We start from the raw sequence: 17583 nt of genomic DNA, 5'->3' as shown, positions 1-17583 counted from the left end.
CTATATAAGGTGATATGCTAGAAAGGCCAAATCAACAGCTCAAATTAGTAATCCAAAAGTTTTAGAAAAGGTTTTGATTACACACTAAACCACATAATAGCAACAAAGGGAGACACAACTTTCACTACCAATTTGCATTCATCAACTTGAATATGAATTGCAATGTTTTACAACATGAGGAACAAAACATATCTTTAGAACCCATGCAGGAAATATGTTAGCAAAAAAATGATCAAAATTTCTACAATGAGATCAGCACCAGAGGACCCGGCTCCTGTGGGGAAAAAGAATCAATTGTAAGTTAGTTACAACCACCATGCTGAGCTGATAATTTCTTGCTACATTTGATAGTCAGCATGCAAAAAGCTCTCATACTCTGTTCCCTTCAGAGTATTATAGACAGCATCCCAGTTTTCAACCTGATCAGATAACGGTCTTGTGTGGATCTTTACATGACGGCTCGAAAGCTTCCTTTTTGGCAATCTAAGGAACTTTAGAACATCCTTCACCTTCTGCAGGAAACAAAAATTATTATGGTTACTCTGGTTTGAGTAATAGTACTGAGTCGAACATGTGGGAAGGAACTCACATTCCTCTTGTTCACAAGATCTTCATAGTAGAGAACAACGTGGCGAGTGCTCTTGAAGTACTCCAGAGCATCAGCACCCCATTTATCCATCTGCTTCAGTTCCGCAACCAATAAAGTTGTATTGATTGTGGGCTTATATCTTGCAAGTACATCAGCCTGCATGCCATTAACCACCATGCGTTTCAACATCCAAGTCTACTAGAAGTAACAGAGGTTCTTTTTATTTATTAAGAAAGTACTAATATATCTCCATATAAAATGCAAAACCACGACCTCATCCCTTGAATGCACATGAGCTTTATGGGTCCCATTTAGTTGCTTGGCATCCCGGTCATGCGTATTTGCAAGTACAGAGACCATGCGGCGAAGTAGGTTTCTTCGAAAGAGGAATATTGCAGAGACCCCTCTCTGATTGAAGTATTTGACTATTTCATCATGGTGCTGCATGAGACCCTGAAGTAGCCATGACAAGAAAGAAAATTTAGGTGGACCCAACAAAAGAAATCTCAATATCACCATGTGATGGAAATTTAACAAGTAGAGAAACCAAGCAAAATATGTGAAAGATGCAGCGAACAAATCAAACACAGAAACACCAAGATTTACGTGGAAAACCTCCTCAATATGAGGAGTAAAAACCACGGCCCGACACCCACAACTTCCACTATAATCAAATAATGGGAATACACAAGATTCCTCTCTAGTTATCAACAACCAGAGGCATACATCAACTTCTCAACACAATAAATCATCAAGAATCAATATTCTTGGCAGCCACAAACATCTAATGATGCAACAAGTGAAGTTGAGAAGATATTACCAGAAAATAGAAAAATTCTGAAGAAAACGGCAAGCAGAAACCAAAGAAAAAGGACTCCAATTCCGATCTCCACCGTCCAGATTGAAGAACCAGGTGTCGAGAATATGCAGACCAAATTTCAGTTTGATCCAACGGTGAACGAATTCCCGGCAACCACTTTTGCGAAGGCTGCACAAAAAAATCTGAAAGAGGAACGATCTCTCTTTTTGCCGTCTTATGTTTCTGATCTTCAAAAACTCTTTTTCTCCGTGGGTGCTCTCCAAAATTACCTTTTTTAAACACTAGGGTTTCTTTTGGAGCAAAATAAAAATGAGTCATCAATATGGGTTTTGACCCATATAGGCTTTGGGCCATTCTCCACATAGGAGAGACCCAACCCAACAAATCTCCCCCTCTCGACTATGTGGAGAGGGTCGTCATCCCAGCAATATGACGACAAGCTTTAATCTTCTCTGATGGTAATGCCTTTGTCAACATATCCGAACCATTATGATCAGTGGATACTCTCTCAAGTAGTAACAACTTAGCATTCAATACATCTCTAATCCAATGGTACCTCACATCAATATGTTTCGATCTCGAGTGAAAAGTAGAGTTCTTAGCAAGGTGAATAGCACTTTGACTATCACAGAATAGGACATATCGATCTTGCTTGAAGCCTAGTTCCTGAAGAAATTTCTTCATCCATAGCAACTCCTTGCAAGCTTCAGTAGCTGCAATAAACTCTGCCTCTGTGGTAGAAAGTGCAACACATTTTTGCAATCTTGATTGCCAAGCCACAGCTCCCCCTGAAAAAGTGATCAAGTAGCCTGAGGTAGACTTGCGAGAATCAACATCCCCAGCCATGTCTGCATCTGTGTAACCAACTAACACAGGTTTCTCACTTCCAAAACAAAGACTCAGACTAGAAGTACCCCGCAAATATCTCATAATCCACTTCACCGCATTCCAATGGTCTCTCCCTGGATTTGAAAGAAAACGGCTTACCATGCCAACTGCATGAGCTATGTCTGGCCTCGTACATACCATTGCATACATCAAACTACCTACTGCTGAACTATAAGGCACACTTTGCATATCTTCTTTTTCTTCATCAGTAGAAGGACTTTGTTTACTACTCAATCTAGTAGCAATAGAGAAAGGAGAGCTAACCGCTTTGGCTTTATCCATTTTGAATCTTTGAAGAACCTTTTCAATGTATTTTTCTTGTGATAAATACAGTTTCTTTGTAGTTCTTTCCCTAGTGATCCTCATGCCAAGAATTTGCTTAGCAGGCCCTAAGTCTTTCATGGCAAAGAACTTGCACAACTGTTTCTTCAGGCCATCAATTCTAGAAGCATTCCTACCAACAATTAACATGTCATCAACATAGAGTAAAAGAATAATAAAATCAGCATCAGAGAATTTTTGCACAAAAACACAATGATCAGTGGTAGTTTTTGTGTAGCCTTGCTCCCCCATAACTGACTCAAATTTTTTGTACCATTGTCTGGGTGCTTGCTTCAAACCATAAAGACTTTTGTTCAACTTGCATACAAAATCTTCTTTTCCTTTTACTCTAAAACCCTCAGGCTGTTCCATGTAGATCTCCTCCTCCAAATCACCATGGAGAAAAGCAGTTTTTACATCCATCTGCTCAATCTCCAAATCAAGACTAGCAGCTAAGCCAAGAACAACCCGAATAGATGACATTTTCACAACAGGAGAAAATATTTCTTCAAAATCAATTCCTTTTCTCTGACTGAATCCTTTAACCACCAATCTGGCTTTGTACCGTGGATGAGAGTTATGTTCTTCATGTTTAACTCTATAAACCCACTTATTTTTTAGAGCCTTCTTGTCTTTAGGCAATTTCACTAGCCCATATGTATTATTCTCATGCAAGGAATTCATTTCATCTTGCATGGCCTCAATCCACTCCTTTTTCTGCTCACTATCTACAGCCTCTTCAAAACTCTCAGGTTCTCCTCCATCAGTCAATAAGACATATTCATCAGTGGAATACCTAGTAGATGGCTGTCGTATTCTAGTAGATTTTCTGAGTGGCATTGTTGGAGAGGTTTCTATCACTGCTGGCTGATCATGATCATTATCATCTGTCTCATTGTTTACAGGTTCATCTGCATATTGTTCAAGGACTGGTGTAGAAGGGACTATCTCCAAATCAATCAAATTATCAGTGTATTGAGGCACTGATTTCTCAGTCTTGTCAATATCCTGTATTGTCTGGTTTTCTATAAACACAGCATCACGACTTCTAATGAGTTTCTTGCCAATAGGATCATAAAACCTATAACCAAACTCATCCTGACCATAACCCACAAAAATACACTGTTTTGTCTTCACATCGAGCTTGGATCTCTCATCTTTGGGAATATGCACAAATGCCTTGCATCCAAAGACCCGCAAATGATTATAAAAAAACATCCTTGCCTGTCCAAACTCTGTTGGGTACATCAAACTGCAAAGGAACACATGGTGAGAGATTTAATACATGAACAACAGTGTTTAAAGCTTCTCCCCAAAAGGATCTAGGTAACTTTGCTTGTGAAAGCAAACATCTGACTCTTTCAATCAATGTTCTGTTCATTCTCTCAGCCAACCCATTCAACTGTGGTGTCTTTGGTGGTGTTTTCTGATGCCGAATACCTTGCTGTTTGCAATATTCATCAAATGGCCCTGAATATTCACCCCCATTATCTGTACGGATACATTTCAACTTTTTTCCTGTCTCTCTCTCAACTGAAGCTTGAAACTGTTTGAAGACATCTAATACTTGATCTTTATGCTTCAAAGTATAAGCCCACAACTTTCTTGAATGGTCATCAATGAAAGTAGCAAAGTAAAGTGAACCACCAAGTGTACTTGTCTTCATAGGACCGCACAAGTCAGAATGCACCAAGTCAAGTATGTTCTGCTGTCTAGAAGAAGGATGTGACTTGAAAGATACTCTATTCTGTTTTCCTGCTAAGCAGTGAGAACACTTCTGCAAATGTGTACTCATCATGCCAGATAATAGATTCTTCTTGACCAATAAAGCCATTCCCTTCTCACTCATATGACTAAGTCTTTGATGCCACAACTCTGTTTCACTCATATTCTCTACTGCATTAACAACATCTTTGGAGAGCCTTGCGTGCAACAAATACAAAGTGGAAAACTTCTTGCCTCTAGCTACAACCATAGCACCTTTGGTGAGTTTCCACTGGCCATTGGAGAAAATATTACAAAAACCATCATCATCCAGTTTACTTGCTGAAATCAAATTCAAACGGATGTCTGGAACATGCTTCACATGCTTGAGAACTAATCTGGTACCATTGTTTGTTTCTAAGCAAACATCTCCAATGCCAATAACTTTAGCAACACCGTCATTACCCATCTTCACAACCCCAAAGTCACCGGCCGTGTAAGATGTAAAGAACTCCTTTCGAGAAGTAATATGTGTCGAAGCACCACTATCAATCACCCAACTAGTTTCGTCATATGCTAAGTTGACAATATCACTATCATAAACAAGAAGAAAATCTTCGGTAGTGGTGGCAACTCGTCCTTCATTGTTGTTATCATCATTATTTTTTTCTTTATCTTTATTATTTTTGTTCTCTCGCTTTAACTGTCTGCAAAATCTTTTGATGTGCCCTTTCTTACCACAATGATAGCACTCAATATTTGCAAACTTATTTCTGGACTTGCTTCTGCTACCTTCTTTATTCTTCGGCCCACGGCTCTTACTTCTCCCCCTGGTCTCAGCAACTAGAACATCTGACTGTGAAGAGGAATATTGTGACTTTCTTCTCATCTCTTCATTCAAAACACTACTTTTAGCCATATCCATTGTGATCACACCATTAGGAGCTGAGTTAGATAACGACGTTCTAAACGTCTCCCATGAGTCCGGTAGTGTACCAAGAAGCCATAAGCCCTGCACTTCCTCATCAAATCTAATACCCATAGCAGCTAGTTGATTTATGATTCCCTGAAAGGTGTTCAGATGATCTGTCATGGGGGTATTATCTCTATATTTCAAAGCCATCATCTGCTTGATTAAATACAGCTTATTATTTCCAGTCCTCCCTGCATATAACTGCTCAAGCTTAGTCCACAAAGTTCGTGCATGTGTCTCTCCAATAATGTGGTTCAATACATTATCCTCAACCCACTGTCTGATGTATCCACATACTTGTCTATGTATCAAGTTCCACTCTTCATCAGTTTTATCAACAGGTTTTTCAGAAGCAAACACAGGTAAGTGGTATCCTTTCACATAAAGAACATCCTCCATTTTTGATTTCCAAACAGCATAATTAGATCCATTCAAATTGATCATTCTACTTGAATTAACTTCCATTGTTCGACACAGGACAACGAATCAACGAACCTGGCTCTGATACCACTTTGATGGAAATTTAACAAGTAGAGAAACCAAGCAAAATATGTGAAAGATGCAGCGAACAAATCAAACACAGAAACACCAAGATTTACGTGGAAAACCTCCTCAATATGAGGAGTAAAAACCACGGCCCGACACCCACAACTTCCACTATAATCAAATAATGGGAATACACAAGATTCCTCTCTAGTTATCAACAACCAGAGGCATACATCAACTTCTCAACACAATAAATCATCAAGAATCAATATTCTTGGCAGCCACAAACATCTAATGATGCAACAAGTGAAGTTGAGAAGATATTACCAGAAAATAGAAAAATTCTGAAGAAAACGGCAAGCAGAAACCAAAGAAAAAGGACTCCAATTCCGATCTCCACCGTCCAGATTGAAGAACCAGGTGTCGAGAATATGCAGACCAAATTTCAGTTTGATCCAATGGTGAACGAATTCCCGGCAACCACTTTTGCGAAGGCTGCACAAAAAAATCTGAAAGAGGAACGATCTCTCTTTTTGCCGTCTTATGTTTCTGATCTTCAAAAACTCTTTTTCTCCGTGGGTGCTCTCCAAAATTACCTTTTTTAAACACTAGGGTTTCTTTTGGAGCAAAATAAAAATGAGTCATCAATATGGGTTTTGACCCATATAGGCTTTGGGCCATTCTCCACATAGGAGAGACCCAACCCAACACCATGCAGCAGCACAAGACCAAACTTCTTGTTGGATAATCTAAGCAAGCATAAATAAAAAAGATAAACAAGCATTATGTCCCAAGTTTATACTTTTTCTAGATTTCTGCAAGATAAAATTTAACATGCATACAGGGGGTTCTGTTCTTCATTCTATATGAATTTTATGCAGGGCTTATCCATGTGGAAAGTTCATTCACTACACAGGAAACCAATTTGCGCTGATGAAGTAAACTTGTCCAAATCTTCTTAGGATTACCACCAAAAAACTCAAGAGTTCCAAATGTTAGAATAAAGGTGGGCCGTGCTCATAGGGGGACTCATTGACATTGGGGATGTAAATGAGACAAGCTCGAGCAAGCTAGGCCCTGCTCAACCTTGGCTTGTTTAGTAATCTAGCAAAGCTCACATACATACAGCATTTGAGAACCTAGGGTCTCTCAAGGATTTCATATAGCATAGATATAAAGGTTTTGCTAACAAGTGTATGACTTTTATCTCTTTCCGTCTTTAGACAAATGCATGTAGGAGCATCAACATCTTAGTGTAAGCATCAGTTCATCTTATCGATAAAGTGCTCCTGGAAGGGACTTAACTCTAGACAACCTAAAGTGCTAAATCATTTCTCTAGTTAAAGGAAAATAAAGTCAGAGAAAGTTGGTCCAGCCTATTTCCATTGTCCCACTGTCATGGTTGCCAGTACTGATCTGCTGACTGGTACACACCACACCAGGTCAATATAGGCACCCAACACTAGGTTGGCAGGCACCCAACGCTAGTTTGGCACAGCATATACTAAGTCATTTTTTATTTTTTATCAAAAAAGACTTTCAAATCTTGTAATATTTTGTTTCAGCCTGGCACTGCATGTACACCAGCACAGCACAGTAAGGCAAGCCAAGCAGGCACGCCAGCCATTGGCACCCAACACTGGATTGGCACAGCATATTAAGTCATTTGTTTAATTTTTATTTAAAAAATAGACTTTTCTTTTTGACAAAACGTTACTGGTCTAGCCTGCACACCTTGTACTGGTAGCTCTTAAATTCTTACCCATTATGACGACTAGCACAATTTCCCTGCCGAGCTGCCTTTGCAAAACTCTCTCTCTCTCTCTCTCTCTCTCTGTCTCTCTCTCTCTCTAAAATGGCTAATTTCTCTTCCTCTTCCTAATTTCTTCCCTTCTCTCCTCTATTCCTTTTGTTTTTTTGCAAGATTCACTAAGCACAGAAAATACTACCCATTATCCCAAAGAATCCACACTAGACACAGTAAAAGGAGTTAGCTTGATGCATATAAAACCCATAACAATGTTATAATGCATTATGAACCAGACAAAATAGGGCACCTTTTCTAAAAAAAAAAAGTTCTAGGTGTCAGGACACTCCTCCAGCCAATTCAAGCCAACCTGGCCTGATGTCCCTTAGACAAACAAGGCTACCTTACATACATATATATGTGTACATATAAATATTGTATGTATGTATGTATGTATGTACACAACACGGCATTGCTCCAGCAATTCAAACCAACCTAGTCTGAAGTAACCTAATTTTTGTGAGGATGAGTAGTTTCTTGGGCACGAAACACGACCAAAAAATCTCTGTCATCGATGTTATAGATGCTGACTTTGATTGTATTCCATTGAAAGTGGTGGGATGGCAATTGATGGGTGACGTATGCGAGACATCATATGAAGGATAGCAACTATGTGGTGATAGCGTATGACTGGTGACAAAAGCAGTGCATTATGGGTGTCATGGGACTATAGCTGGTCATTGCAGCAGATAGTGGAGGTGATGATGATAGAAAGTGCATGGTCCAGGGAAGGGAATGGAATTTTAAGACAAGGAAGCCACATTCAAATCAAGATAATCAAGTCATATCCAGGTTTCCAAAATTTTATTTTATCGCAGAATCAGAATGTGAGTCTTTCCCATCTGGCCCACTTTGACAAGCTTTCATTCCACAAATAAAAAAAGTCCAGTTTCAAATACTAGAACTTGTTCAAAGATATTATTTTCCTTTATCTAAGTTCTCATACTAAAAGGTTTTATGAGCTAGCTTTTTCAAAATGACAATTACTAAGAGAAGATTCATTTTCCTTTTTTCTGTCAATCTCTAATTCTTAAAATTTTAGCATAGAGGATCCAATCCCAAAAAAGGAAAAGACCTAATAGAATTGAGGACACCCATTAACACAGAACAATTAAAAAAAATCTGCCACACCAACTATGAAGATTAGATTTAACATTATTCCAAGATAAAGACTTAAAAATTCACTTTTCCCTTTTCTGTTTTGAAGTGACAAGTATTGTAAAGAACAATGATAAAAATAATAAGACGAATGGAGGTCACCCTCTCATCATCAGTCGTAAGAAGATATTTAGCATCCAAAAAAAGAGAGAAACAGAGTAGCACAAAAAAGCATTCCTGACAGAATTATAACACTATGACAATTAGATCTTAGGCTCTAAAATAGCTATAAACTAAGTGCTCATAGATATAATCTGCAATTGTTTAGCTTCCTTCGAAAATTCTTTAAATTCTCAATTCTCAAACTTCAAACCAGATAAAATATATAAGGACCTCAACCAGTTTTAGTTTCCTTGGGTACAAAGATTACAACATGAGTGGTGAAGCGCTAGCTTGACAGCTATTCAGTCAGCCCTCAGTATGTATATAGCTTCTCACATATGTTACATCCATATATAGCTCCTCAGGTACAGAGATTATTACACCAAGATATTAACCATATATATATAGCTTCTCACATATGTTACGTCCACCAAACAAAATTCCAACAAGTTCAATACAATTCATTCACCTTATATATATACTCAAGGTAAACTCTGATAATAACATGTTTAAATTCTCCCTCTGCACTCTCAAACTTTTTCTGCTACATAAGTAATGGAGTGGCCTCAACAAATGGCCCTCCCATCACTAACCAAATTGCTAAAGTTAGGGAAGAATTAGTGTGAAGCTAACCACCTAGATGGAGTTCGAAACTGGATGAAGAAAAGGCAAAAGAACTCTGGAAATGGAACAGTATTTAGAAAATTAATTTTCCTCTTCTGGTAAAATTATTTCTTGAGAAAGCCTCATCACTCACTGAAGTCTTATTTAACTGTTCAGATACAAATCCATTTTGTGGGATTAGGATGGGGATATCGGTTTGATTTTTATACAGTACTTTAAAGCACTCCAATTTGTGAAAATAAGTTACAAACATATATGGAATTAAAGTAAACCATTTACAGAAACATAATGAATCTCAGAATAGTCAGACGAAACATTTCTTTTGGAAAATGTACAGCAAAATCCCTAGTATTTGCGATGCAATTGTTGAATATTGAAAACTGAGAATCTGGGTTCAATTTCAGAGGATAAGATAAGCGTTGATTTCAACTCTACTTTTTGCAATTCAGTTAAAAACTGTACAAAAATCAAAAAAGTAACAAATAATGAAACCATTCAGAAAATCATTTAAAAAAGTTATTTTCCAAAAATCTTGTTTTTTGTATTAAAAAAAGCATAAAAACCATATATGTAACAAATTTGGGCCCATTCATTTCAGTTGAAACTTGGATTGGACAGGACATTATAATTTTGGTTGTAAGGTTTTAAACACTATGATCTGGAGAAACACATTTTTCAAAAACCATATGAAAGTTTTTACACCTTCAAGCACTAATTAACAAGGTTACAGAGGGAGCTATAGAAATTAAAATTATGGAAGAAACAAATGAAGGCATAATCAAAAACCATAATAGAAGACAAGACTATGAAGTTCTTCTGTGATGCCTTTTGATTCGACAAAAGACTAGGGAGACAGTGACAATAATTTTTTTTAAAAAAGTGAAAATACTTAGAAGCAGCAAACTTTGTAGCTTGTCATCAGCGAAACTTTTTGACCGAGTTAGATGCTGTCCTCGCAGCACTACAGGAGGCAGCAGACCTAAACATATAGGAGCCATTGACTCATAATAATGCTCAAGCCACAGCATAATGGGGACCCCATCTCCAAAGTTGTTCTGTTAGTAGTTCAGTGTAAAGAGATGTCAAACAGATTAAATAGCTTACAAATTCAGATTAGTTAGTGGAACAGCTACAAAACCACAGCCATGAATAAATCATGGAGCAGTGAGGTTCCAAAAGATACTAAATGTGACATGTCACAATTCAGCTAATAAATTTTTATATTATATATTTTAAATGGAATAGCCGCAGTGTTTCTACTCTCCCCCCTTCCCTCAAAGGAAAAAGAACAAATAAAGGGAACAAAAAGATCTCTCAGGTATATGGTTATAAACCTCAACTGATAAATCAACGGACAATAATTCAAAGTTTGATGGCATATCGAAATCAGTTTCATTTTGGCATCTATTCCTTCTATTGGTGATGAATTCCTGGTCAAAGATACCTCAGGCAAGAAAAAAAGTTGGGCTGTTAAACCTATAAGACCAATTGGCATGTAGCAAACTGACCTTGTTGACCATGTAGTTCATGCCTATGCAACAGAAAGCTTTCAAAGTTTTAACAGAGATTGACAAAGAGCAATGAAGGCTAGGTTTATTAAAAGGAATTGCATTCATCTCTAGGTTTACCATAGACATAAACTGAAATAGAATTGTGAGGACCCACGCTAGTGTCTGTTTAGTCTCATATCGACTATGCATTGGGTGGTTTTTGGATACTTATATAGAACCAAGAAATCCTAATAATGCCTTCATGACTAGTTTTTTTGGATGAGGCCCTAGGTTGTTATAAATGATATTAGAAGGGACTTGGTCCATGGCCCATATGGACTAGGAGATCATAGCACGGGCCCATTTTGGCTGACCACAAGCTAATCGTGGTATTTGTGATTAGACTTATGGTACTTGTGAATGGATCTAGACCCTTAGCCTGTCAAGTATGCTAGGACATAAATGGAGGAAGTATGTGAGAACCTATGCAGATGTGTGTTTCATCCTACATCGGATGAGTATTGTATAGATCTTAGGTACTCATACAAGGCCAAAGAATCCAAATAATAACTTCTAGTTAGCTTTTTTTCACAAGGTCCTAGGTTATTAAAGCAATCCTCACATATATAAATTCATCTAACAAACAAGGTATATATCTATCTATTAAAATACTTTACTTCTCATGACCTAGAACCACAATTCTATCAAAATCATTTGCTGATTTTATATTCTTTAGATTTTCATTTAATAAGCTATTTCGAACATATTATACAAGCTTCTTGCACAATCATTCACATGTTCTGTTTTAACTAGTGTTATACCATTCTCTTTGCTTTTTTTCTTTATTCTCGACCCCAATCATGTAAATTTAATGAAGGTATAAAAGCAACATGACTAAATAAAATTCTTCAAAATCTATTTCTATTTCTATTAGCATTCATCATCCAATATATGGATATCACTTCCTAGCATCACCACCTTTCACCAATCTTATATCATCCACACTACTAATCTTGACTTTAAGTTCTAACAAGAAGGGGGGCATCTTGATTGTCTCATTCCATTCATGTGAAAAAACAGGACTGACATAGGGCTGAGACTTCGAAATCTATCCTCGTGGAGAAAGAAAAGATGAAGAAAAGGAAGAAAAAAGGAAAGAAAGAAAGGAAGAAAAGATGAAGAAACGGAAAAGTGAAAGAAAAGAAGAAAAATGCGGTCAAGATAAGCACCATGATTTTGCACTAACTGTTGTTGATCAATAGAAGGTTTCCAAAAAATCAGTAGCCAAGGATAGGAATGATTCCTATAACATCCCATATCCTAACACTAGGCTACATAGGTAGGGAACATGCCAAACTAGCTAATACCTAAAAAAGAACACCTCTTTTGAATAAAACACCAAATCCTCCTCTCCTTTCTATCATCGTCTCTGCCTCCCAAATTACAGAACCACAACATTAGTTTTTTACTGAAATATTCATTGGAAGGCCATACACCAAAGAACAACCACAGACTACGACACACCTCAGATTCATGACTATGAAATACAAGTTAGAAGAAAATGCCTATATAGGTTCAGGCCAACCCGAGATGTCCTCCCAAAGTTGGACACTACACGCATTCATTTCCAATTTCCTAAACCTTTTTCAACCTTTCACTCTCCTCCTCCATATAGTCATCAGTATTTCCCTAACAAGGAAGTCAAGTTTCCTAATTTCAAGCATCCCATTGTCTTAGACAAGTGCTCCTCTCTCCAAAAAAGAGTATTTCATGATGTTTCTGTAGATGATCAACTATATTGGGATCTTAGTGAGTGAAGCATTATCAAAATTGAGAAAGGTGTTGCATTATTTAGCACAAGTTTGACTGCCTACAAAGAGTTAATATTTTTCTAAGTTACAGTGCTTCAGTCTCAGATCACCATAACTTTAGTCCAGGAATGTGTGTCTCCATGCAAAAAAGAAGATTAAGTTTAAAACTTTCAGGTTTCCTCTTGTTGCATCCAGTCCGCCTGGCAAACACCTCAATTAGATCAATTTCCATGATCATCCCAACAAGGGTCCCTAGTATCTGTGAGTTACAACTTTGGCAAACTACTTGACTAGGCCCCTCTCACCATGGAACTTAAAGATGCTGATGCATCTCTAGTTCAATACCTCCACAAGGGAAACAGCAAAACAATAGGGGATTTACTTGTAAAATGCACCACGTATCGTAATGCATACAACCATGATATGAAAAATATTTGATTTTCACAATATTCACTCCCTCTCTATTGTTGAGCAAATCACACTCCTTCATTTGCCTGGAATGCAAAATCCTTTAGATCTGTCTACAAACCATTAAGGGTCCGTTCTTTAATGGGTAAAAAATTTATCTAAAAATCTATATTTCCTAGATAAATATTTTTCAAGCAACATTTAGATAGAAAATAATTTATCCATATTCTTTTATGCATGAGAAAGTGGCTTCGAAATCTATTATCCATATTCTTTGGAATAACTCCTTTCCTGGTAAGTTGCTAAAATCGATCTATATTTTCCATAATGTCCTTTATGCTTTTTAGGTTTGGAGAAAGTGGATGACTGAGTTATTAGGCATTGAATTATGGAGGTATTGAAATTCAGGATGTGGCATTTTAAGAATAAAATTAAATACCTACTTTACTAACTAATGAAAAAATGATTTAGCCACCCCTTAAGTGGATAAGATTTTTCTCCCATTTTATGGACAAATGCTATCAATGGAAAGTAACTTACTCATCTTGAAAAGCATGAGAATATGGGTAAATTGATCGATGGAAAGTTGACTAACTTTCCCATAATATTTACCCACAACAAAAGGTGCCCTAAAGAAAAAAAATGACTCGGAGCAAAATAAAAAAAAAAGTAAATAAATGCTCACCACATTGGCTAAGATAATTTGCAAAAAGTGAAATCTCTTTTGCATCCTGATTTAGGGTACTATTTAACAAATAAGTACAAAACCATCACTATTGTACAATCAACAAATTACTTCCTTTTTTCCTAACCTCATCCTTGCAACCTTTAGGAAGTCTATCTACATCATATTATATTTCCCAATTTTATTAATTGAAAATTTGGCTAGACATATTATCTCCAATTAATAACATTTTTATATTCTCCATGATGCGGCTACAAGTTCTCTTTTTCTTCACATGCAACCATCAGCTACTCATTTTTCCATCCTATATCTTATATATTTTAAAGTTGAATTTCAATAACAACTGTCATTTATATCCTTCTTGTCTAGATACCTTCACTTTGGTGTTATTTCCAAATAACCACTTCCTGAATAAAATTTCAACCTGAACTGGGTCTTTAGTTGGCATTACTCCACACTTTAAAAGAGCACTTTCATGCAATCTGATCCTACGCAGTTATGTCAAAAAGACCTAATCAATTTACAGCAATTCAGAGTACCCAATAACATAAAGGCTCCACTTTTTAAAGGTTCTTAAAAGTCTTAGTTTCTGAGAAGATTATTAGAAGCTCAACCTTCCACACCATAAGATTTTGCAGAGTCATTTTTTTCTGTTTTTCCTACCAAACTCTATTGTTTTGAGGTCTAGTTGGTTTAGCATCCAAACAGATTGACTCTTTGCCAAAAAAATAAGGGCACAGTTAGGCTCCAGAAAGTATGAACAAGAAAAAGCATGCAATAAACATATATACTCCTAATGTTCGGAACTAGGAAACAGCTTTCCCATCTTAAAAAACTGAATTCTCAGAGATCAAAAGTTGACACAGATAGTAATATAGATGACTGCAGGACCGTAAAATTTTAAACTAGAGAGAGAGAGATAGAGAGAGCAAATTAATTTAGTATAGGTCAGTTCCACAGCTCCAATAGAAGAACTCAGAGTTTGTACAGAAGAAGAATAGTATTTTGTAATCTCATTACATAATAAAGTTCAGCTGAATTCATGTAACATATTCTTACAGGATTCATAATTTAAGGAAAAAAAAAGAAATATGTGGTTTTACCTGATTAAGCATCCATTTGAAGCCAATAGCAGCTGTGCATTCATTTTTAGAAGCACTACTATACCAGTCCAGATTGTAAACTTTATCTAATGTTCGCACGATAGATGAAATATTACTACGTCTTTCTTTGACAGAGAATATCTCACCATTAGAGCTAACATTAACATGGCTATTCAACAAGGTCTCAAACCACCCACTTCCAGACCTCTGCATTGACAAAATCGCAAAGAACCGAACTGCTGTGCATGCACACTCATTCCTGTTGGATACACCAAAAAATTGTAAAACATGATTTTGACCGAAGATAATCAATCAATGGCCAAGAAACCATCATTACCTCCTATAAGTAGTGGGTTCTGGATAGTGCACATAAGGAACCTCGGATTGTGGAATGCCAGGATGAGGGCAGGGTTGTGGTTCTTTAAATCTCACCTTAATTACATTGGAGGTTTCTGGGATCCCCTTTTGTCTTAAACATAGTATGCATATATAAACGCCACTGATCATTACCAAGGCCAACACAGCCATCCACAATACCAGAGGATATTTCTTGGAAGGCTTTATGATGAGACTATCCTGCATAAGAAGGGTTGGCAGAAAACCAACCATGTAAGCTCTGCAACTATTTTAGAAAGATGTGATACCTGAATGCAAAATGATTCAATTGACGTAACTAAATTATGAGACAAGAATTTCCTAAAAGGATCTTTGTGCATCAGAAATCAGAAAGAAATCATGAGCTGAAAGGCTAATAGACACAAAAGATGATTCAAAATAATGCATTAATTTAAAAGGGTGATATTTAATGGGAACAAAACCATGGAAAAACAGAGTTATCAAAGACATTCAATCTTAGAATAAAAAATCGACCAATCCAAATCTCTCTCAGATTAAAGAAAACGAGCAAATTTTAAAGGAAAAAAAAGAAAAATCTCATATGGTACAAACCAAAGAACACCCAGATCAAAACACAAAGCTTTAACCTAAAAAACGTAAACAATTTTTTTAAGCACGAGATAGATAACAATCTCACCAACAAAACATAAAAAGGACGCATCTTTTTCACGGAATCAAACAAAAAAGCCCCAAAAGATGCCAACTTTCTGATCAAAATGAAATTTTGTAAAACACGGGCTAAAAAAAAAAACAGGTTAATCTTATATAACCAAGAAATCAAAATGAAAAAAAAAATGCAAGAATTACCTTATTGAAATAATAGCAGTCCTCCATCATCCTCTCCTTCCTCTCTTTCCGTTTCTTGAATCTTTAAGGGTAAAGGGCATGAAAGAAAAGCTTCCCCTTCCTATGTTCTTTTTATCCTCTTTTCTTTCCCTATTCTTCTTCTCATCACCTCCCTTTAGGTTCCATCTTTCCCCGCTTCTCTTCCCCTTAGAAAATCAAAGCCCGAACTTGCATTGGGTTCGACGCTCATCGAAGCCCTCCCCTCGTTCCACCCTCCTCCTCTACAAGGGTTTGCTTTCTTTCTTCCTTCCTTTCTCTATCCCTCTCTGCCCCTTCTATTCCCTTTGTCGAGCTATAAAAGAGGCTCCCTTTTCTTCCCCTCCCTTCTTTCCTCTTCGGTGGCTTTGAACACGGCGCTTGGAGAGTGTTGCACCTATGTTTGTTGGGTGAGAACGCCGAGGACGAAGGGCGAGAGAGAGAAAGGAGGAAAGATTAAAAGTGCGAAAAAGAAGAGTGCTTTATTTGTTTTGTTTAATTAATTGTAGACGTATTGGATAAACTATTTTTAGACATACCTACCGTGAGATCAATACTGTCGGAATTGGATGGCCACCTTTACAGCAGGGCACTTTGGGGAGGTTTTATTGACCAACGCGGTGTTGATTTCTGTATCTTCCCTGGATTCTTTTTTTATTTTTTTCTTGACTCTTTCGATTATATCCACAAAAGATTTACACGAATGCTTCATCTCATCTAAGAGAAGTAATTAAAAAAAAAGTATCGACGGCCATCCTGCCATCTTTGTACAACGTGACCAAGCAACGGCTAGATTTACCTCATGTACTAGTACATCAACTCTAATATTAGTTTCTTAGATAGGACATCACATCATGCCATGATACACCGTATAAAGATCTGGTATCTTATTTTTGATCTTTTAATATATTCCTCCTTTAGATTTGGAGCGCGTTATCTTTGGTTTATGCATTTCAAGCAAAAATTTTAGGTTGTTGATCCATGGGTGGTGTTACTCCATTGAAAAGCATCATGTCTTAGACGCCCGCGCCCGCCACCACCCCCCCGCTCCAAAAGTTAATTACTTTCATGCATCTTACAAACAAGGTGAGGCAGAGGCAGGATATATCATCAAGGACTTTAGTGGATACACCATGCAAGTTGGACCTAGAAGAATCCATGCTAATTTAGTACCAGAAATAGAGTTGGGAGCTACTTAGGAAGCAATGTTAGTGTCAGCAAATATCTGCAACACGTCTGTCTTGAAGGTGACCATTGGACCGTTGTTCACTGGATACATTATCATATGAAACGGAAAACAAAGAAAATATCTTTGCATCCTCCACCATCTGATATATTGCATTGTGCTAAGTCCTTGTTATCTTTTTCTGCATCCTATATCTACAGAAGCAAACCA

General features: G+C 37.1%; 1 protein-coding gene across 2 annotated transcripts; it reads right to left on the bottom strand.

The window, feature by feature from the left end:
- Positions 1-109: 109 nt before the first annotated feature.
- LOC140858541 (uncharacterized) lies at positions 110-16644 on the bottom strand. Of its 2 annotated transcripts, none has more exons than XM_073259369.1 (6): positions 16173-16644; positions 15307-15585; positions 14970-15228; positions 863-1042; positions 590-745; positions 110-512 (listed from the first exon to the last, which is right to left on the bottom strand). In XM_073259369.1, the coding sequence occupies exons 2-6, from the start codon at positions 15576-15578 to the stop codon at positions 339-341; spliced, it is 1041 nt and encodes a 346-aa protein (XP_073115470.1). In that variant the 5' UTR covers positions 15579-15585; positions 16173-16644; the 3' UTR covers positions 110-338. The 2 variants fall into 2 exon arrangements, with proteins under 2 accessions (XP_073115470.1, XP_073115471.1); XM_073259370.1 differs by having other exon boundaries at positions 15307-15545; positions 16173-16643.
- Positions 16645-17583: the final 939 nt, after the last annotated feature.

Source organism: Elaeis guineensis, chromosome 6, assembly GCF_000442705.2.
Source record: "Elaeis guineensis isolate ETL-2024a chromosome 6, EG11, whole genome shotgun sequence".
NCBI classification, from domain to species: Eukaryota; Viridiplantae; Streptophyta; class Magnoliopsida; order Arecales; family Arecaceae; genus Elaeis; species Elaeis guineensis.
Note: the sequence above shows the minus strand (reverse complement) of the source record. Positions and strands in the feature narration are given on the sequence as shown.

Coding starts and splice junctions, on each gene's coding strand:
- LOC140858541 (XM_073259369.1), bottom strand. CDS start 15,578: ATGGTTGGTTTTCTGCCAACCCTTCTTATGCAGGATAGTCTCATCATA. Junction 746..862: donor ATGTGCATTCAAGGGATGAG/GTCGTGGTTTTG, acceptor AATGGCATGCAG/GCTGATGTACTTGCAAGATA. Junction 513..589: donor ATCTTGTGAACAAGAGGAAT/GTGAGTTCCTTC, acceptor TGTTTCCTGCAG/AAGGTGAAGGATGTTCTAAA.